Source organism: Ixodes scapularis, unplaced genomic scaffold (assembly GCF_016920785.2).
Source record: "Ixodes scapularis isolate PalLabHiFi unplaced genomic scaffold, ASM1692078v2 PGA_scaffold6__148_contigs__length_123643588, whole genome shotgun sequence".
Classification (NCBI taxonomy): domain Eukaryota; kingdom Metazoa; phylum Arthropoda; class Arachnida; order Ixodida; family Ixodidae; genus Ixodes; species Ixodes scapularis.
Genome location: NW_024609881.1, coordinates 77489289 through 77511064, shown reverse-complemented (window position 1 = coordinate 77511064; position 21776 = coordinate 77489289). Strand labels below are relative to the sequence as shown.

Here is a 21776-nt window from a genome sequence, read left to right as displayed (position 1 = left end):
ATACTTAGGTACTCCCTTGGTATTGTACGGTAGCGCCACTTTGGCTGATACAACAGCAAGTGTTACAAGTGTGGTTTCTTCACGAGATAGGAAGAAAACAGTCAAAAGCTGGCCAAGAGAATAGCACGCTTACAGATGCTGTTTGAACAGCTTATGTGGCAACAAAAATACAGTGCAACATTCAGATCGTTGTATGTAGTAATCTAATCACAACCGAATTCTCCACAAAAAAATAAAACCGGCACACAATCCAGCAACACAAAAAGGCAACTGTTTCTATTCGGCCGACAAGTTCTATTAAAAATCATTCCTATACACTCCTATAAGAAAATTAAAACAAAAACAAACCAAAAAAGACTATAGAAATCGCAGAACTCAAACCAGTGCGTGAAAACCGGAACGGGCAATGTTACTGCAGTAACAATGTTATACCCAGACGAGCATTACACGGAGTCAACCGTTCCTTGAACGTTATGGACTGATATCGCCAGTGCCCGTCGGTGAAAAAGGCTGACTATTCTTCCCTTTGAGCCTGTTCGCATGAACGGTTAAATCCAACCAAGCCTCGCATGGTGCCATGTTGGTCGGATTGCGATAATCTCACCAGGTGTCTGCTGAAACATTGTCCCACACTAGCGTTGAAAGACTTTGGGAAAAGGGGCATGGATGATCACTCTCTGCACACATGCAAGATGCAAAAACAATCACGTCTGCTCCGCCTCTGAAAACGAAGTGTCATCCGGTCGCGCATCGCCGCTACCATCGGTCGCCGTTGGCTCGTCTGTTTTTGCGTCTTCGAAGCGTTGTCCCTCCTTGTCGCAATCCGGATCTCGATCCGGGATCGAACGGTCACGAGAATCTGGCTTGATCCGACCCTGATCCGGGACCGGATGATCGTCAAAGTGTGGATCCAGTTTGGTCCGGTCACGGTCCAAGACCAGGCGTTCGTCGCGACGTTTCGAGCCCTCCGTCACGTGGCCGAGCTCCCGTTCAGGAATGTCCTCCACGCGGGATCGGTGCGTAGGTGGCCCCCTGTGCCCACCGTGGTAGTTCACCCAGAGGAAGATGCCCACCTTGAAGAAGAACATGAAGATGACCCCACCAAGCACAACCAGAATCAAGAGCGACAAGAGGTTGTTGAAGATGCTCCAGAAGGTCTGGTGTTTGGCGAAGTCTTGCGCAAAGCGACCGACGTAGTCTCCGAGGAAGGTGAGGGGGTGGAAGAAGGCCCTTGAGAGTACGTCCGATGCCACTATTAGTGGGTTCACCTGCATGCCATCGTTGAGCAAAATGAGTTTATATATTGGACGTGTCGTAGCGAGGAAATCAAAAGGGCCGTGCAACGATATTGGGCAAAAATGTTTCTCGCTCTACGTAAGCTTACTGGCCCTGGGGGAACAAGTATACTCGCACGCAACACCACTGACCAAGAAGCTTCTTTGCCGCTGCATAATTTCGAGGATAAAAGCGGACGTTTTCCTTCGGCCTCTCCTTCGCAAAACTTCACGAGGTGGCAGGGATCGCATTGTTGGCGTTGTCAATAACGCGATTCCCATGATTTCGTTGGCATGCTTTGCGACACCCACGGTGAAGATATTTAAATGCGGCTCATACGGTAGGCACAAGCACCGCGTGAGCATTCGATTTGGGCTCGTGACAATTGGTACCTTGACGTGCATTCGGATAGTGGCGCGTACCCAATCGCTCCAATGGCGGGATTAGCCGGACCTTAATTAACAATGTGTGGAACTCGGCGCATGCCCCGCCATATGCCAACCCCAGCGCATGGCTATCGTAGATCGGCTCCAGATCACGTGAGCGCTTGTTCTGGCTGCGAGTCGAAGGGGTGCACGCCGCTAGTCTTTCTCGAGTTATTTCTGCGACTGCCGTTGCGTGCAGGAAAAAAAGTCACGCACGTTTCATAGGTTATAAGCGTCGAGGAATAATTCCAAGCTGTACTTTGCGAAATGTAGAAACATTTTTACATCGTCCCTTTAAAACCAAAATTGCATCTTTCCCCCACCGTCGCGGCAAAGGCGGTCGTAATGCAGAATGTGATGCGGCGTCGAGCTAGATGCGATCGCAGCGCCTCCGTCTCTGGTGCCGTGGCTCCGGAAACAAGATGTGCCGGAATGGAGTAGTGGTGCTCTCAAGTTTCGGAGCGTTTCCAACGACTCTATCCCGGTCTGGTTTATGGGCCGCGTTTGCAAACGATTTCCATGATTGTGTAAATTTTCTGCATCAATTGTCTAACCAAATCTCGCCCGCTGGTCTTCGCCATTCACTCTACTAAAAGGAAAGAGTGGAGGGCTTTGTAGGACGACCTTGTCCTGCTTTTCTGATCCTGCAATAGTGTATAAGAGTAGAACACGTTGCTGGCGTCATTGCTCTATCATGGATAGCGTGATGCGACCTGTGGCAGTAACACAGATCTACTCGAGCGAGACAATTAGACACGAGTGCACTCGTGTCTAATCGGTAATCGGCGTTTGGCTGACGCTCGTGTTTTCTTTTTCCGTAGCAGGAGTATGAAACTGGACCTGAATAGGTGTCAACCAAATAACTGGGGTTTCATGCTTTCGGATAAATTAGAAAATATTTGAAAAACGCTCGCCACTAAAAAATCTTTTGTCGATTCGGATTTATTAGAAAAACTCCAAAGTTTGGGGTAACAACAAAATAAAAAAAGAAAAAAAGTCGTCGTTTTGCAAATAAACTATGTAAGAGCACAGGGTCAGTGGCCCTGAGCAGGTGCCACTTTAGTTTACTTTGAAATCTTTAACTACTGACAAAAGCGGCTTGCCTTTTAGCACGTCGAGGTTCCTTCACGACAACGGGTCATGGGACCCAAATATTTTGTTTTAAAAGTTTTAAAATATAACAACACGATAAGATAAATTCAGAATTTGAAAGAAATAGAAATCTAGCAAAAACAAACCCTGAATTTTCAGCAACACCCTCTGAATTTCAGGAGAAATAAACTCAGAAAGCACGGAATACCAGGTATAACACATGCTGCGTTAAAAATTATAGAGGCTCAATCGTGCCAACAAAGACCAGGGAACAACACGGAATGTGCCCCGCAAAAACCACACTCCGTATATGGTTTGTGTTAGAAATCTTTGTATTGGAGAGTTTTAAAAAAACGGAGCTTTAAAGTTCGGGGTTCCCTGAGAAATGGGGCCTTGCCACTGTGCATGCGCCGAACCAAGAATTTGTTCTGGGATTTTGGTTGGCGTTTTCCCTTAGCGTGAAATTCGAGAAATACTGTAGGGCCCCTTTTTGCTTGGGGCCGGATTGCGTCGGCCAACACGGACGCGCCCTTTCCGCTCGCTCCGGAGCACATTCGTCGTTGTCGCTGCGGCATTAGCCACATTCGACGGCAGTGACCGGTGCAGCCGACTTTCGCTTAGCTTTACCTTGCTGAAATCGCAAAGAATGGGCTAGCAGCTTGCCCAATTTTTAAGATTGTCTTCCGGTTCCAGCCCTTCCTAAACCTAAAGGGATTCGACAACCGTTGACATGGCAACGTCTCGCTACTCCAAGTGGAGTAGCAGGACATTGCTCGATCGGACGAGTGTTCGTGGCACGCAATATTTATAGCTATTCTAGATTGTATTTTTTTAGCCGGGCTGATTTGGTGCAGGCTTGTACACGACACTTAGAAAAAGTATTTAAGTTAGGTTACTGTGTACCAGGTTTATAAATAACTGAGAAGAGTACTAGATACTAAAAAAAAAATAACTAATATTTTCAAGATACTCTTCAGTTGCAATTTAAACAACTAATTACCAAAAACAAAAATAAGAGAGTATTATTAAAACGCTTTATGAACTTGTAGAAACAGCTGTTTTTGCGAGATTTGCGTCAATAACTTTACCATTTTTTTTTCCTTTTTTTTGAACACATGTTTGCCAACTTTAAAAACAGGCGCCCCACGAATGCACTCACAGGTCGGAAGGCAACGCTTCCATTGCACCTGAAGGTTCTTCTCTGTTTCACAAACACATTCAAACATTTCCCGTAAATGCTGCCATGGCAGAACGAAAGCCGTTCCCTGGCTCAATCTCCACTGCGTCCAAGTTCCAACCCTCCTAATGCCAAACGCATGTACGAAACCCATTCAAGAAATGAAGGACAAAATCAAATAAAAACATTTCCTAGGTATATTGGGCATAGTTCATGTTAAGCAAGAAACTTATTTTGTGTAGTTTTGATGCTTTTCTGTCTGGGAAAGAGAAGCGTCTGCCAAACGCCAATGCCGCTCAGGATCGCTTGTCCATGCAGGGCTCATGTTGTGTCTGTCTGGTTGTTATTACCAACGAGGTAGAGGGGCTTAGAGCGATAAGCTGGTGTCCCGTTCACCAGGCAAAAGTGACCCCCACTGGCTGCCGCCATGTTGTACAATTTTGACCACTAGACAGAAAGCTGTACCAAATCCTGAGACTTTTACGCAAAACTGGGCCGAGATTTGTATTGCGATCGCTGTAACAAACATGATAAACTATTTTTTCAATACTGTTAGCCCCAAAGATCAGTGTCTAGCTCCGATAAAAACCCAAAATACAGCACTGCGGCTGACGGCATCTAGAAGAGGCATTGCAAAGCTGCCCGAGTGTTTGACCTCAAAGCACATTTTGGACTTAAAACATACGAAACGTAACTTATACCGTCGGTGCTGTTATTAAAGATCAATAGGCAATTATTTGTGCACGGTACTTAGTTTAAAATCGAGACGTAAACTAAAAGGTCACTTGTCTAGTGGTCAAAATTTGCAACATGGCGGCGGCCAATTGGGCGTCACTTTCAGCTGCCAGTTTATCGCTCTAGGGCCCTCTAGCTCGTTAGTTATTATGGACAGACGCGCCACACCAGGCAAGAATTTTGAGTACAAGGCACCTCTGCCCCATCACGTCTGCCCACTGGATGCATGAATGTTTGCGCGTACGGCATGTGCGATGTCTAGACGGGAAAGGGAGATCACTTGTGCATCTACAAATTGAGCAGTAACTTGCGAGTAACTTACAAAGAGAGCACCAGTTACTTAAAAAGTATGAAAGTTTTGGAGTACTAAATGCTAGCCTTCAAAAGTATTTGTAAAATACCAAGGTATTCACAAAATTAATTATGATATGGTTACTTGAGTATTTAAGTTACATACAAGTCTTATTTGGTGTTACCTTAGTTACTGTTTGTAAAAGAAAAATTTGTTCAGCACGTATGGTTTACTTTTTCTAATATTTTTCTCTTTTGAATATCACACCTTTTCCCTGCATTTGCACTGCAGGCAAGAAACTCCAGCGCGCCGCGCGGCATTGCAAAAACTTTATTTTACAATTCGGCAGCACCAACCTTGCCGCGTTTGGGTCCCCCAATTTCTCAGGGGGGGGGCACCCAAACGTTGGCACCCCCTATTCTAAAACTCTCTAATATCTATTTCTCGTTTACTTTTTTTTTTCCATTTAGGGTATATTTCTTTTATTTTAGAAATTTTAATTTTTTTATTGGTTTATTTTACTTGTATTTATTATTTTATTATTTCCATAGAAAAACCTGCCGCTTTCGCCAGCACAATTAATTTTTCCAGACGAGCAGTGCCAGTGGCTTAGTGGCTACAGCATCCGACTGCTGCCGCACCGGCCCAGGTTCGAGCCCCGTCGGGTCTCCAACTTGGTACATAACATTGTCTCCCACGCTCCCGTCATGCAACTCAATCGCGACACTTTTCTCGTAGAAAAAGACTCGTAAAAGAGATCCAGTGTTAAAAGACGGTGTATCTAGCACAGACTAGTGCCTGTATAGACCCTGGCAGAATGAAAATGGCGGGGAACTTCGAGAACACTTGGGTGTTTAGCAAGTGTTTAGCGGAAGGCAAACAAGCGTGTGCTGAAGGCCGGGCATTCAAAAGAGATGCCCAAGGTCGGCGACTCTAGCAGAAATTTTTAACATGATCACGTTCGTATTTAACCCTCCTGAAGAACAGGGGAGCGCGCCCGCTTCGAAAGACAAACTGTTCTCGGCCAGTTTTCGTTTTAGGCTGAGCGCGAGATATTTCATCCCACTTGTAGTAATCCCCAGGCCAATGGTGACCTCGGCTGGAACAGAGTTGGCTAGCTATGGCGGGAGATAAACCAACGTTGCTGACTGGGGAGAACAGTCATCTACGCTTTGTCACTTCCCCCCAGTGTGATGAGAAGTTTGGCAGACCACGGAGTGCCGAAAGTTGGCCAACTCTTTGTTTTCATCCGATTTTGCCCTCGATTTTAGGTGGGCTATCTCTCGGGACATTAAGGCACACCGGGTCGTTCCAAACACAATCTTTTTTTGCGACTTTCAGAGGCATGCCCAGCTGCCCTCACCCGGTTGTTCGAGAATGAGGCGGAACAGGTGCCGCTGCAACGTGATCAATACGCGCTTTATTAGACCCTTTTCGAAATGATGCAGAGGTTATGTGCGGCAGCCACTAGTTGGTCATGCACTAAGAGCACGGATTGGACCCGAGCACTTCGTCGGCATTCGGAGTGTACTCGGATTGAAACGCGTTCCACACGAGTACTGCGTCAGTGATGTGTCAGCCTGACCTTACGGAAATAGAGGCAGAAAGGACAGGACAATAGATAACAGCTGACTACAATCCTTGCTTTAGTACTCTTCTTCTTCGCATATGTAATTTGTTTTTTTACAAGCTGTTCATATATATATAAATTCACTATTAGTTTTAAATAATGTAGGACGCTTGCACATGGGAAAAAGAAGAGCACTAAAGCAAAGTTTTTAGTCAGCTGTTATCCATTGTACGTCCTTTCTACGACTATTTCTGTAAGTTCAACCTGATGCATCACTAATATGTACCAACTAGCTCAACTTACCTAAGCCTGCAGCTGCATCAGTGCTTGGAGCAAACTCGGAACCAATCGCGGGCTTCATGTCGAAAGCGACAAGGCCCACTAATGGCGGCTACACATAATCTATGCACCATTTCAAATTTTAGAACGAGTCTATTCAATCTCACCGTTCGACCGGAAACTTTTTTTTGCCACGACTAAGGCGCTTAACGCATCATCGACCGGCATGTCATGTGCCCCGTCCCGTCCACACGTAAATGTGGCCTTGAAGGGGCAACAAACGACGACACGATAGCGGGCGTGTCGTGCGGTTGGGCGTACAGGTCCCAACAAAAGCACGAGCAGACGCAATCATCCCCGTCATCCTCGCCGCGGCGTCCAATCTTTCGGCCGCCGAAGCTTCCGCGTACCATCAAGCCGGAGGGCAACCCGCAGTGGAACGGGCGTCAGCCACATACACCCGGATCACGGCCGGTGACGACAAGACGCGTCTACGACATCGTCAAGAGGAAGTTGATGGACTGCCTTTTGGGATGCGGCTAACCTGTCAGTCGGGGACGCGTTGAGGGTGCCGTGGTCGTCGCGAACAAGCTGCACGACCCGCCCCTTCGAATCACGCCTTGCTCACCTGCCAGACCGGGTCGACTTGTAGCTTCTCGTAGTACCTGTCGCAGACGACCTGGTCGTCGGACGTCAGCCTGCGCAGCCACCCCGGGCTGTAGCCCGGACTGCACTCCTCAGGCGGGACTATGTTGCGGGATACGAATGCGTCACGCCGGGCCGTTTCCAACTGGCAAGGGAGGAAGCGCGAATGAGGACGACGGAACAGCTCATAGTCGCAGACTTCTCGGGGGTATGACTCGTAAATCTGGACTTGGGCTACGGTCGAATGTTGCTTCTGTGGGAAGTCGCTTTTGTGAGAACTAGCTTCTTTGAGAAGCTGCTTCTGTGAGAACTTGTTTTCGTGAGAAGTCCGCACTGAACCAGCACCTATGCTCCGTGTGAACATCAAGTAGCCTTGCTGATACCAGTGGACCCTGGCTTTTAACACTAAATGTCTTCGGGGGCTGGGATCCCCGAGGAAAGTCTGACGCCACGAAAAAAACTGCACAAAATGTTACGTGGATTTCAGGGAAAGGTCCAAACAAAAGAGCACCTTTAAGAAAAAAAGGGCAATAAACCGAAACGAAAGAAAGTAATTACGAACATGCCCCCAAAAAGAATCCCCAAGATTATGCACATGGTGAATTTATCCGTAGAATCGACGTAAGCCAAGCACATAAGAGTTGCCATAAACCCTGAAACTGCAGGTAAAAACAACCCAAACACTAAAAGGTTTCCAGACCTTTAAAGGTGTGGGGGAACGAAATTTCGGCACTCGTTTTCTAGCTTGAATGTGTTGCATATTGCACCCTAACCTCAAAAACACCAGTCTTCCGTTGAAAGGCACAAGAAAACTAATTTTAACAATCTTTCAATGTGCACCTGGTGGATGCATGCGGAGCCTATTTGGGAGGTAGTCTAGCAACGTTGTGGAATCTGCTACGTAGTCGTGACGTAGCAGATTCCTTCGGAGCAGCGCCGCTCTTTGGCATTTTAACATTTTCCCTCTTAGCTTTCCTCCTCAACTCACAAGTCGCGCATTGTAGTAAACGGTCCAAGAAGACGGAAAGGAAGGACTCCCCTCTTTTTCGGACCCTCGTTCGTGCAAACGGACACAGCCACTCTCCCCCTAGAAGATAAGCCCGTCGCTCAAAACTCGAACAAAAGTTGCTTTCCTCACCCCGTTCAGCCCTAAGCTGACAGTGTTGTGGAAGCTACGTGCTCCTTGGGCCAGCCACACGCTCGTCACCCCATGGGTACCTCGAACGGCTCGGTTGTAACGCGCTGACGATATTGACACCACCACAATGCTGACAACACCACCAAGGGCAAAGCTCACAACCACGGCAGCCCTGGTACATCACGAATGCGGGGAATCTTTTCTTTCTGTTTTTGTTTGCGCTGGATATCCCATGACGCATCGCGCTCTCCGTTCGCTTCTCTTCGAGTGCTTGCTCGAGTGCACCGTTTGGAACGAAAAATATATCAAGTCATTTAAAATACAAACGTGCGATTATCATTTATGGTTATTATCCGTCATGCTTGACTCATTTCCGAACGAAATTTGAATATTTCAATTTTTGTTTCCGTACCCCTTTAAGTGTTTGTGTCAATTTTACCTGCAGTCTCACGGCTTATGTCATGTTCAATTTAAACCAGCTCGTTTGCGCCCTTACATTCACTTCATGTAAGAATTCTTAAACTTAATTCAAGTACCTTACCGTACAAATCAGCAATCTCAGGAGAAACTCGGATTGGCTGGAGCAGGATCATGGAAACATTCCCAGCTGGGACCATTTCCAAAATACAGCTGTAGTTGAACTAATCTTCACTTGAGATCAATTAACAGACCTGGTCAGGGCACAGGCATCACATTTATACTTCTACAAGGTGGGCCGAGTATTGCCCCCAGAGCACTAAGTCCTTGTTTCTCCCATTTTCTTTGGCACTATTTCTTGCTCTCAAATCGGCACACACACACATCCAAGCACACACAGACATGTGTAAACTGGTCCTACGTACGAGTGCATTGAAAGAGTCTGCACACAGCTTGGGGAAAGATATCTCTCTCTCTCCCCTTTTTTTTTGTGTTTGTGTTTTGTGTGCAAGTTTATACAGTGTGAAGTTAGTTTGCCTGGTGACTTGTCTCTCAGCTTTAGATAAGCAATTTAGCCAGTGACTACAACCGCTAGCCTGGTATCTTTAACATGCACCATGAGGTAGTGATACACGACCGCACGCCGGTACGATGCTCATTCAGATCAAAACGGGACGTGGCCCTCCAATGCCTTGTGGCTGCAAGTTACCGTTCCTACGCCTCGAGTGCTGCATGCACCTTGAAGAGTTACCTCTCGTTGTCCATTCATTTCTACTGCAAACCTAGCTCTGCTCTTAACGACGCTTTAACATATTTGAAACTAATCTGCTTTCTTTCAGATCAAGGATTCTTTCGCCTCGCATACCGTTAAGATACAACGTTTTTCTTATAAATCTGCTATGAAAATCGTCAAAAAATCAAAAACTACCCCACTGGAAAAAATATTTTCGAGACATATTAAACTTGCGTGCTTGGTTTCTAGTTCTATTGAAAAATTCCAGCACGTTGGCGGGACGGTGGCACTTTAAATCTTGTAATCACACTAGGTACAAACCCAAAGTAGTTGTGCCAACAAATCAAAGCTAAAGACGGCACTGGCAAAAAGGCTATTTTACAAAAAGCAAATACCATGAGATCCCTTCTTCAGGAAACCTCTGGGTGTTGCTGAAAGACTTGGCTGCTTTGCAACATAGAAAACACCATCGCTGTTTGTTTGTTTTTTCAAAGGCTTTCAGACTTGAGCGAGTTTAAGACCCCTGGTCTCTTGGAAACACTCCAACCCAGGGGTTCTCAAACGTTTTGGTCCCAGGGAATCCCAGCAAGCCTCAAAAAGTCCCAAGGAACCCTGCCCCACCCCCCTTTGCCAACCCCCCCCCCCCCCCCCCCCCCCACACACACACACTGCATTGTTGCCAACCAATAATACTGGGCAATTAAGGCGTTTAGATAGTGAACAAGAGTTAATTGGTACTGACAGAATAAGACAAAATGGAGGACTACAGACAGAATAAAAAGGCAGAGAAACAGACAGAATAAGAAGGTGAAGACTACGTGCTCTAAAACGCACCTCCCGTTATATCCGGAATCGAGTTCAGCCACGAGGCGCGCGAGTCTGGAGAAAGCCAGAGGAGAACGCCATCCCTCCTGCTCAATGCAGGAGATATGGTGGGAAAAGAACTGGGGATGTGGAAGGGAATTTATTAGCTATTGGGCCACGTAAAGGGGCAAATAGCAAACATTAAAAAAAAAAATTTTTTTATCGCTTTTGTGTTTGTATGACACGCCGCAGAAACTCAGCGCACGCGCCATGCGGGAATGTGGGCACTGGCCAATCTGAGCCAAGTCAAGCCAGGCCAAGTAAAGTCAACACAAGCCAAGCCAAGACCACCCACCCTGCCCCGTTTCCGCAATCGTGCAACACGAGGTGTTTGTGTATGCAGCAGGACCAGAACAAGAAGTGTGGTCGTGTATCGGGCTCAGCAGTCTTTTTTTCTGCCTGCGCATTTTTTAGTTAATGCTCCAGAGTGGTCTGGTGTTTGTGTGTTGATGCTTCTGCTTCAGGCATTGCTTGCATGGGTGGTTCTCATTTGAACCCGTTCACATTTCTACCTTCTCGTTTTTACCTTCTCATTTCAACCCAGCGCAAAACAACTTTCGCGTTTCTCCCTTTCTCATTTAAACCATTCTCAAAACAAACTTTCGGGTTTTGACCCTTCTCCAAACGACTTTTCTCATTTTAACCTTTCTCATTTTAAATTTTCTCAAAACATACTTTCTGGTTTTCAGCATTGTCAGAAAGACTTTTTTCATTTTAACCTCTCTCATTTCGAACCCAAATTAATCCAACATCATAATCTCGCAATCTTTCTGCGGTATTTATGGCGAATTCGGGTAATAATTGCCTTCGAGCCCTTGCCTGTGGTACCGGCGACCAAAAACGCGCCAGCGGCACATCACATGACCCTCTCCATCCGAATGCAAAGCACAATGAACTGGTGTTTTTATTTGACTGGGTCGCGAGTGAGCTCTGTTAACTTCTTCTACAATCATTCTATGGTACCATGAGCATGCTGCATACGCCAACAACATAAACTATGACTCTTTGAGATGTGTGTAAACAGAAGCAACTACACAAAACTTTTCAAAATATTGGCATTACCACAGTCCGTACAGCTGACAGAATATTAAAATATAAAATCAATGAAAGGGCAGATGTATAAATCAGTGTGGTGCTGCCCGCACGCGCGCCAAATTTCAATAAACTTCGTCTGGATTTTCGATTAACTGTTGCCACGGAGGCTTGCCAGCGTCACTTTCCATGTTCTGTTTACTGTTAGTAGAGAGTTTTAGTAGATCGTTCCCATGACTCCGATAACGGTACCCGATACTCCGCCACCGCCTCCCTTGCGCATGCATAGTATCGTTATCGGGGCTATCGGGGGTATCGGAACGATCTATTAAAACTCTCTAGTACCTTTTTTGGAATCCTCAGTCTTCTCCATTCCACCCACCCTCTTTGAAATTGTAATGCGTGTTCAAGTTTCAAACTGCATCACTATGCATACTTTTTTTTCAGCGGTGTAATAACTTGTTATTACAGAGTTGTAAAATAAAGTGATGTATGATGCAGCCCGTGTCTCAGAGCAAACATACCTTGCTCAGGCTGGATAAATTCTTCCAAAAATGTTGACTTTCTTTGAAACAAATTACATTTCTCTTCGTTGTTTTTTATATCTTGTCTCAGAGCACAAAAGGGTGCCTATCTCGATGGCTCCGTTTGCCACTCGAACCCGCTATTTGCCGCCTCAGCGAGCATTGTTTCGTTTGGTTTCCTATCCCGATTCGGATGTGACGATACTGGATACAGACTGGCAGACAAGCTGCCCGACCTCTTGGAGCTCGGGAAAACTTCTGCTGTTAAATTGCCGGTACACGCCTGAGAAGCGCAACCCGAAAAGCTTGCCCCCGCCAGCCTTTGACCACGCAAACGCCCTTGCCGAAGATATGGGAAAGCTTTTTTTTTCAGGGAAAATGAACACCCGAATTGGCCATTACAAGCAATAACACACGACTAGCACAATGATCCATCCGCTCCACACGACGACATCTTACGACATACAGCGACAGAAGAGAAATTAAGTACCGAATCTGCACTAGCACTTTTGAAACCACGTCACCATGTGACCAGGTAGCTACGTCAACAGACTCGGGGTGGCACGCAGGCATAAGGAAAATTGTTTCATGTGCTATGCAAGAGATGGTGCCGCTTTGCTTCATCTTCAACCTTCATCCTTCAACTGTTTTTCCTTCTTTATATACCTCACTACGGCTATGACGTCACTCCTCTGAAATGCGCAGACCGGCGAGGCGCGCGCGGTGGCGGCGGAGCGCGCGGCGGTGGCGGCTCCGGCGCGCCAGCTATGCGCTGTGTGACGTCACTGCTCCTCGGGCATGCGCAGCACGGCTCTCCAGGAGCCACGCGAAACTGCTCAACCTCGGCCAGTGTAGCTCACGCTACAAAAACCGGTTTGTTGTCCCCACAGCTGAAGCGTACCGCTAGAGGCGTGACTGTTCGATCTCCTACTTAAAGGGGCCCTGCAATCATATTTAAGCGTCTACCTTTTTTGCGGTTTCCACGTCTCTTGGGGTTGAGGCAAGCCAGCGGGCACGGAAAGAGTAACTAAATATCAGTGCGTCATATTTTAACCGGACGACGCGGAAACCTCCTCCACCGACAAGGGCGACCCGCGGTACCGAAAGCGCGCAAAATGTGACGTCTTTGGTCCTGGGCTTGCACACTGGTCAAAGCCGCTAAGAGCTTTTTTTTAGTCGAGATACAAAATATAAGTGTCGCGAACCGTTTCAATTATGTATAAAAGTAGTTTTTGTTCACTATTTTAGATCAGAAAAGAAACAAATGCAGCTTAGAAAGTGCAAAAACGAGAAATGACCCATCTACATACCCGCCACCAAGCGGCGGAAAAAAACGGCGCATACTAGAAAAGGCTAGTGGGATGAGGCTACGACAAACGAGGAGCGTAGAAAGGTCCCGGATGTACGCGGCGACGCTGTGGTCGTATACCGGCTCAAGAATCCGACCGGTTCCGAGCGTTCCGAAGGCCTTCGGCGCGGGCCCTGCTGGCGATTTGGCCATTTGGCGGTGCGTCAGCGCGAAGTGGCTCCCGTTCTGAACTGATCTTTACCCCGTGTTTACTGTCGTTTGTGGTCAATGAAATGTTAGGCCAAATTAGTGTTTAGTCGCGCTGCAAAGGCAATGCGAGCTGCCCTGGCCGTCCGCTTCGTACAGCCTATCCAACACGTGCTTTAGTGGCGCCCTCTCGAGCCGTCGACACGGAGTGCGGCAGCCGTGTGCGCTCGATGAGCTCACTACTCCTCCTCTAGTTGAAGGCCACTCAAGCCAGGACCTACGACGTCATGAAGGAGGTTATTTTTTGCTTGTTTTTGTAATTCTAATTTGCCTATAACTTTTAAAATAAAGCGAAATTTGAGAAAAGAAAAGTTGAATTAACTTACTACGCTCAGTACGCTCAGGTTCAGTGCAAATTAAAAACCAGTCAAAAAGTTATTGCAGGGCCCGTTTAACTGTTTTTCCTTTCTCTATACCTCACTACGGTGTTCAAATGACAACGGGTACAAATGAGAAAGGGTCGAAACGCGAAAGATTAAAACGCGAAGGGCGTTTTGCGAATCGGTTCAGGCGAGAAGGGTTCAAATGAGAATGGGTTCAAATGAGACGGGTATAAATAAGAAAGGGTCGAAACGCGAAAGGTTAAAACGAGAAGGGCGTTTTGCGAATGGGTTCAAACGAGAAGGGTTCAAATAAGAATGGGTTGTTTCGAGATACACCCGCTTGGATTGTGGGCTGCCGAGGAGCTCACGCTGAAGAAAAAGGAACTACCAGACAAGCGGTGCCATGCTGCTGCCTATCTGCATAGTTGCCAAGGGGATTGTAAACGGAAGGACCTGAGCAGTCAGGATGAGTGCAGTCAAAACATAAACTGATATCTCTTCTATTTCCATTGACTTTTCATTCCTGCTATGCCCCCGAGTGCGAGAAATGGATGCAGAGCTCGGCTCGCGTTATAATAATTTTTTTTTTTGAGGGCATTAAAACCTGCCTTTGTGTTATATTTGCGTAGCGTTATATTTGTGCAAATACGGTATATATACACATATTAGTGCGGAGGGTGCGGTTGCTTTTTCTGCAACACCAACTCAATCTCAGTTTGTGGAAGGTTGAACTAAGTGGGGGGGGGGGGGGGCACTGCAATTTGGGTGCTTGCGGAACCCATGAGGCCAGCTAGCGGAACCCCTGTGTTCCGGGGAACCCAGTTTGAGAACCCCTGCTCCAACCTAAGCACACTAGTGTTCCCCCGCCTTTAGCGGGCACAATGCAGTCGATCACACTTATACTCAAATGTGAGAACCAGCCTGGAGGCTTCGGGCAGACCTCAAGGGACCGGCTCACCTGCAGGGAGTACACCCAGTGCCAGACAAAGCTGAGGAGGAAGAAATAGAGGAGAGAGGCCCCGACCCAGGCCTTCCAAGGCGCGCCGCGCAGCCCGACCACGGCCAGGACGGCCAGTGCGGCCAGTCCCGGGATGGCCCAGGCCGGCTGGGCGGGTCCCACCAGCGTGGCCCAGCGCTGTGCCAGGCGCCCCAGGAGGGTGTCGACGACCGAGCCGGCCGGCAGGTCAAAGGGGGTCACGGTGGAACTGGCCAGCATGGCCGACAGCTGCTGCTCCAGCTGCGCCGATTGCGTCTCTGTCTGCTGGGCAAGCTCCTCCAAGCTGGCCACCTGGGGGCGGAGGGAACGTTCAAAATGCAGGTCCTTGAACCGGAGGAACCTAAAGGCGGGTCGATGCTCAGGGCGGGTTCGGGGTCCGCTAACGACGATGTAATGTACAGGCCTCGTCTTTTAGGTGAGGCCAATTGCTATGTGTGTGATATCACGAACGACAGCCAGTGGAGATCAAGGGGCAGTTCGTCACGCTGGCCGCATTGAGAAAGAGAAAAAACCCACCATAACAAATGCCACGGGCAGGAGAAAAAAAAAGTTTGATTAACATTGAAGTTTGGGTTATAGTTGGTATACAAACATAATAAAAACAAGCTGGCCAGGCTGTGCAGAAAAGTAAATTTGGTGTTTAGAGAAAGGCTCGTGTGCACTAGAAAAAACAAAATCAATTTGTGGCTTGTGTAGAGGGAGTCGACCACTCCATTTCGTTATCGTGCTGCCATCGTCATGCTGGTCAAACGGGATGTTGTCTTAACGGTTGGTTTAGGGAACACCGCTGCTTTTTTTTAAAGTTGTGACGGAGCGTCTCGTGGTGCTCTGCAGAGATTTAGGTCGAAATCCCTGCCTTTGACCAATGCCGAGTGGTGGTTAAAAATAAGAACAGTCGCTCATGAAGTCATCGAAGCACGCCGTATCGCGAGACTGGGGCTGGACTGCATTGTCGCGCCTTCGATTTTACCTTCTGGTAAGAGCAGCAATTTTTGGAGCGAGGAGGGCATACCAGTGACAGTGGTGTAATGAACATGTGATTTGCATGTTTTGTGTTTTTTCTCAATTTATTTGGGCGACATGTACACTATTTATACTAGGTGTCAACATGAATAAACTTTAGTTGAGAGAGTGTCAGCGCTATGCCCCGTCGGTTGCCTTCTACTTCGTCCTTTTCTTCGCGCTGTTTTTTGTTTTTTTTTATTAAGAAAACATAAGCTTCTTTTGTGGAATTTTTGAGTGACTTCGAGGAGAAGAATACAACAAAAGCAACTACTCCTTAGGCCCCCCTTTGTCCTTATGTAGAGTTCCCGAGAGATGAGGAGTGCCTTCCCGCCCCTGTATGGTCATTGCAGGGACCCGAAAGTTTAAATATTTTCGACTTTGAATCCATCCAGCGGAAGCTAGAATATGTCCCCGGCGACGTCGCACCTCTAAAAACAAAGTTTCCCCTTTTTCCATACTACAGTGACAAAGGCAGCGGCAACACAGAATGTGGTGTTAGTGCGGAGACTGGATGGCACGAGGTGGCCCTATGTCGTGCTAAGTAAACATTCCGTGGATGTCTTACTTGTAGGTGCCCCTTCTGCGGTTGCGCCGTAAGTGCGACTTTCTCACAGGCCACTGGAATGCGAGATGCAGTAGACGGAGTGTGAGGAAAACGGAACGATTGAAACGCGCAGCGCCCCAAGCAGGGCCCTGGTGCCAGCTCGTGGCAAAAGAGAACCAAATGCTTTAACTATACCTCAACCAGTTGCGGCAAAGTGAGCGTCTGCTTTCCTTTTTCTTCTTTTCTGCCGCTCGTCCATACCCTCTTTCTCTGGAAAAGTCTGGAGCGCGCTTGTTTCACGCGACAGAGCGCCGCTGTACGCCTGAGCACGCAATGTTTTACCCCCGCCGGGAGTAACTTGAGTAGCGGAGGCACTCGAGGAAGAGGTTCGGCAGGTGGTTGGCCAGTCGACTGTCATTGTTGGCAGACAACCAGATATGGTTAGGTGCCAGCCATATAACACATTCTGCGTAAAAAATATCCACGTTTTGCCTCCAGGAGATTAGCTTCCGGCCTGGCTTGGACCGCCCTTTACGATGAGAGACCATACTCCTGCACTGGCTCTGTCTATTGGTGGTCCTGGAACACTTCCAGCCCGCATATAACTAGACTGAAGGTCGTGTAGTATCTACAAGATCAAATCTATGTTCCACACACGAGAATTGGTCGTTCGTAACATTTTTGGAATATTTCAAGTACACGGTGAAGAGTAATGTCTAAATAATACAGGCTGTCCCAGAAAAACATTTACGTGGTTTTTCACCACATTCATAAACTATGAATCGCCGAACGCTCGTTCTCCGCACAAATGTAGTGCTACTAGCGGCCCAAACTAGATGCCAAAATTCCAGAACCGTTACCTTATTAAAAGGTTACAGGTGATTTTCTGAAAGTTTCTACAGGAAAACGGGACCTGTTTTCGCCCGTTTCCGGAAACTGACACCATTCCGTCTCGTGTATTTGAAAGCTCCATCGGCCACCGTTCTCCCATTAAAAAGTTCAGAAAATCACTTCTAACTTTTTTAATAAGATAATGGTTAGATCTGAAACTTTGCCATTTTGTTCGGAATGCTAGCGCTACATCTGGGCGGAGAATGAGCGTTCGGTGATGCATAGTTTAATTTTTGCAGCAAAAAAAGAAAAGCCTTGCACGTTTTTTTTTTTTTTTTTAGTCTCTGTATTTGCATATTGGAAGCAAGAATATCAGTGCATTCTCGCATCGTAGGCAGTCACGGGGCAATTGCAACGTAGCCAATTACACTCCACGGAAAATGTGTGAACTAGCCTTTCGTTTAGGTTCGATTCAGCAAAGGGGAGACAGGCTAGGACAGATTACAGCCGGCGATATTCACTGGACGCCATACCTAAACTTGCCACTCCCAACACATGCCTGGAGAGAGTCTGCAATCATTGTCCGTCAAGAAAAGCAACCTGATTGGTACGAAATGCGTTTTGAAACTCTATTCGAAGCGAGAGCCTCGCTGTTGCCGAGAGACCGTTCTTCCAGCATTCAAAACAATGACCGCCAAAAAAAACGCCCGACTCACGTCTTCAGGAGAGAGCAGTATCTCCAGCTTCACGTTGGACGTCATGTCGCCACGTCCGTAGCGCGCGCTGTACACCACGTTCAGCGCCAGCCTGCGGAGGTAGATGAACTCCCGGCCGCGCGCGGCCCCACCGTCTGCCACCACCTGGTTCAGCCTCAGCACCCGCACCTGCTCATCGCAGCGCTTGAAGTCCCTCTTCAGGGCCTTGCAGTCGCAGTCGCACGACTTGAACGCTGTCGCGGCCGTTGGCGCCGCTGCCTCTTCCGCAACGGGTTCTTCTTTTACGCCGGAGTCGTCGTCATCGTCGTCTAGTCGGGTCGGAAGGCGGCTGAAGGTGCGGCCATTAGCCGCAGATCGAGCCCGGAGCTGGCTGTAGAGCTTGGCCCGGGTTTCGGAGGACGCGGTGTCTTCGGAGATAGGGTCGGACTCGGGCAACGACGGATCGGCCAGCTGCTTCTGGCGCTGCCTCTGCCTGTTCAGGAACTGTTGCCTGGGTTAGGTGGAAAGAAATATACCGGCTTCAACATTTTGTCAACTGCAACGAAGGTGTAATGGCACTTGAAAGGTATTTTATATATGAGCAGCTCGCGCTGTCCGAATTTAGCGGATATAGCTAGGGTGTGAATTTTTCGGTTTTAACCGAAAAACACCGATAAACATCCGTCGGTGACGAAAATATAAAATCGGTTAAAACCGAAAAACACCGGTAGTTGGATATTTTCGCCCTGGTTAAAACCGAAAAACACCGGTCGTTGCTAGTTTCCGACCTAGCGAAACCCTTTCACCGTAGAGGTTCGTCAAACGTGTTATCTCGTGGATCCTGCATTCTTCCAGTGTTTATACATGGCTTGCAGGTGGCGTCAGTCCGCCCTCCTTTCTGGGGGTCAAAAGCGTCTGGTGAACGCAGTGGAAGCTAAGCTCTCATACGCCTTTCCCCTATTGTGTCTCCCATGGCGCCCTTTTGTGGAAAAATTAACGCAGTGGAGGGTAGGCTCTCACGTGCCTTTTCCACATTGTGTCTGGCCAAGTGATGTCGGTGCAAGCCATGTATTCAGAGGTTGCTGTGGTTCCTGGAAGACATTGCCAACGTCCGTGTCGTACAGGAGCGTGCGTTTTCTTAATTGCGGGTTGCAAACCGCCAGGAACGCGCTGCCATGACGGCAGCACGTTCCTTGCGTGTAGATGCAAGCATGAAAGTATGCTTGCATCTACTATAATAACCTAGTGTGAGAAATAGTTGCTTCCTAGAGAAGAAGTGTATGAACTATGTGAATAAAATTGGAACTCTCTGTCTGTGATCAATCGCTTTTTTTTTTTCACCAATAATCACCGTTTTTAGCCTCGTCGTGAGACGTTCCACCGAAATACACCGGTGTTTTGAAAATAAATAAACACCGAAAAACATCCGCCGATTTTTCTCACAAATAAACACCGGAAAGTACACACCCTAGATATAGCCTCGGTAAATTTGGTGGAAATATTTTGACGTCACGTCGCGGAACACTGTGACATTACCCAACTGTTAGCCCCAAAAAAGCAAGAGAGCCCCACGGAGGGTCCCCATACAAAGGAAGGGGGTGTCTAGTGATGCTGGCGAAACGGCAATGACAAAGGGTGCAAACCAGGAAACAAGAGTGTCTCGGTGAGTATGGTAGACGATTAAACCACAAATTTTATTCCCGAATGCATCGCTCTATACAGTGAGCAAATTTGTCTGTAACAAAGTAATTGCGTTGTGTGCATGTTTAGACGGCCGGAAGTTAGTCGGCCTGAATGTTCTACAGCTGTAGACGAGAAATTTAGCCAGTGCGGTACAACCACTAGCCTGGGTTTTGTAATTGACCTGCATCATACTGCAGTAATGCACGACCGCATGCCAGTACGACGCTCCTCCAGATCAAGACGGGCAGGGGAGGGGATTGAATCCAGGATGCCTGGGTTCTGCAGCGTAAGCTTTAGCTCAACGCGCTCCGAAAAGCACTCCACTACCAATCCCCTTCCTCTAAGCTTGTCTGCTCCTTGCGCAGAGGTACACTGGTGTCAGAGCATTGAGTTCTGATTGGAGGACGGTAAATGGGCACAGCCCCTTGTTTCTATCCATGGTATCCACCAAATCGAGCGAGCAAGGTTGTGCGCTCCTTGCGCACAGGGTGCAGTTTTGTCGGGCATCGGGGTTCCGAACTCCGGTGTCATCTGCCTTTTCTATGACTTTCAAAAATCAACCGGTACTTTACAAACAAGATAGTAAGTAGCCTTTGAGAAAGGGTATATTGTTTTGTCGACCGACACCAACATTACTAAGGTCAACTCAATTACGAGACTGCCTACGGCTCGCCTCCCACCGCTTGACGCGCCACCGTTTTGGGGGGGACGGCTGCTATGGTAACAGGTGGCACTTCACCATACTCTATAGAATACAAAGTTTTGAAATAAAACTCTAGATGGTGCTTCAAACGATGGGAGGAGGGCTGAAGGGGGGAAAGGAGGGGTTTAATGTAATGTAGTAACGTTGACTGGTGCCTACCGGACGTGCTACAACGAACAGAAAGCTCACGGCCGATATGTTATTGCCTACCCACTGAAGAGAACGGCTTCTGCTAGGGCGGAGCATCGTAAAGCACACGTGATCACTGCCTCCCACCTTTGTGCGCCTCCTGTCTGACTCGCGGAAAGACTCCTCGCTTTCGTACCTTCGCCCTCATGTGCCAACGAATGCATTTTGATCGATTCGCTGGCCGTCTAGGCATTTACGGGCGTGAAAACACCTAAAATGTTCAAGGTTCCTGTAGAAAAGCTACGTAAAAGAGCACGAAAAAGATAGGCTCGCGCGAGCCTCGCGCGAGCCTCGCGCTCGCAGTGCTCGAAGCTATGGCCTCAGTCCACGAAGACCTCGAAGGGTCGTTTTCCGGACTTCTGAGTGGCCGCAGCCTGTAGCATGAAGTAGCGTACGTCTTCACTTATCGCCCATCACTGAACCTAAAGTAGCAGTGCCGTATCTCACTTGGCTTGTTGTCGTCGTTGAGGTGAACCCATCTTGTCATGTGGGTTGACCCATCCCGAAGTGTCGCCCAAGATGACTCGCATCTTTTTCGGATCCTCGAAGTGGTCGTGGTCGAAGGTGTCCTCTTCGTCGACAGCGGCGGAGTCGGGCGGCGACGCAAAATTCGAGCGAGCGTCGGCGCTCAAAACTTCCGCGGCAGACGACGCGATGAACAACGCTGTTGATAACAGGATCAGGGCGACACCGAAGAAGGCGACCTTGTCAACATTACGCTCGATTATAATCATCTTGTACCTCTATGCAAAGGAATGGGCTGTTTTGGAAGGACTGTCCTTTGTTTTTTTGCCTTTTTTTTCACGTCCTGGGAAATTTAGAAATTCGATATGCAACGGCTAATGTGATGTCCATGTCTGCTATCTTGGCGAAGTCGAAACGGCCAGTCACGGTTTCGTAAAAAGAGTAATTCTGATATTGTTGCAATACAATATAATACATATTAGGTTAATATTCAAAGTAAAACGTAATTTTTATGATAATAATTAAGTAATTTAATTTTAATATTGCGTATTCTTCACTACTATAACTGCTTGATGACAGCTGCAGAAT

General features: G+C 47.7%; 1 protein-coding gene across 1 annotated transcript; it reads right to left on the bottom strand.

The window, feature by feature from the left end:
• Positions 1–249: 249 nt before the first annotated feature.
• On the bottom strand, positions 250–21614 carry LOC8052510. The gene is made up of 5 exons (XM_029968264.4): positions 21171–21614; positions 18170–18659; positions 15035–15364; positions 7474–7635; positions 250–1268 (listed from the first exon to the last, which is right to left on the bottom strand). Exons 1-5 carry the CDS (start codon positions 21455–21457, stop codon positions 705–707), a joined length of 1833 nt encoding a protein of 610 aa, XP_029824124.2. The 5' UTR covers positions 21458–21614; the 3' UTR covers positions 250–704.
• Between the last annotated feature and the right edge of the window lie 162 nt (positions 21615–21776).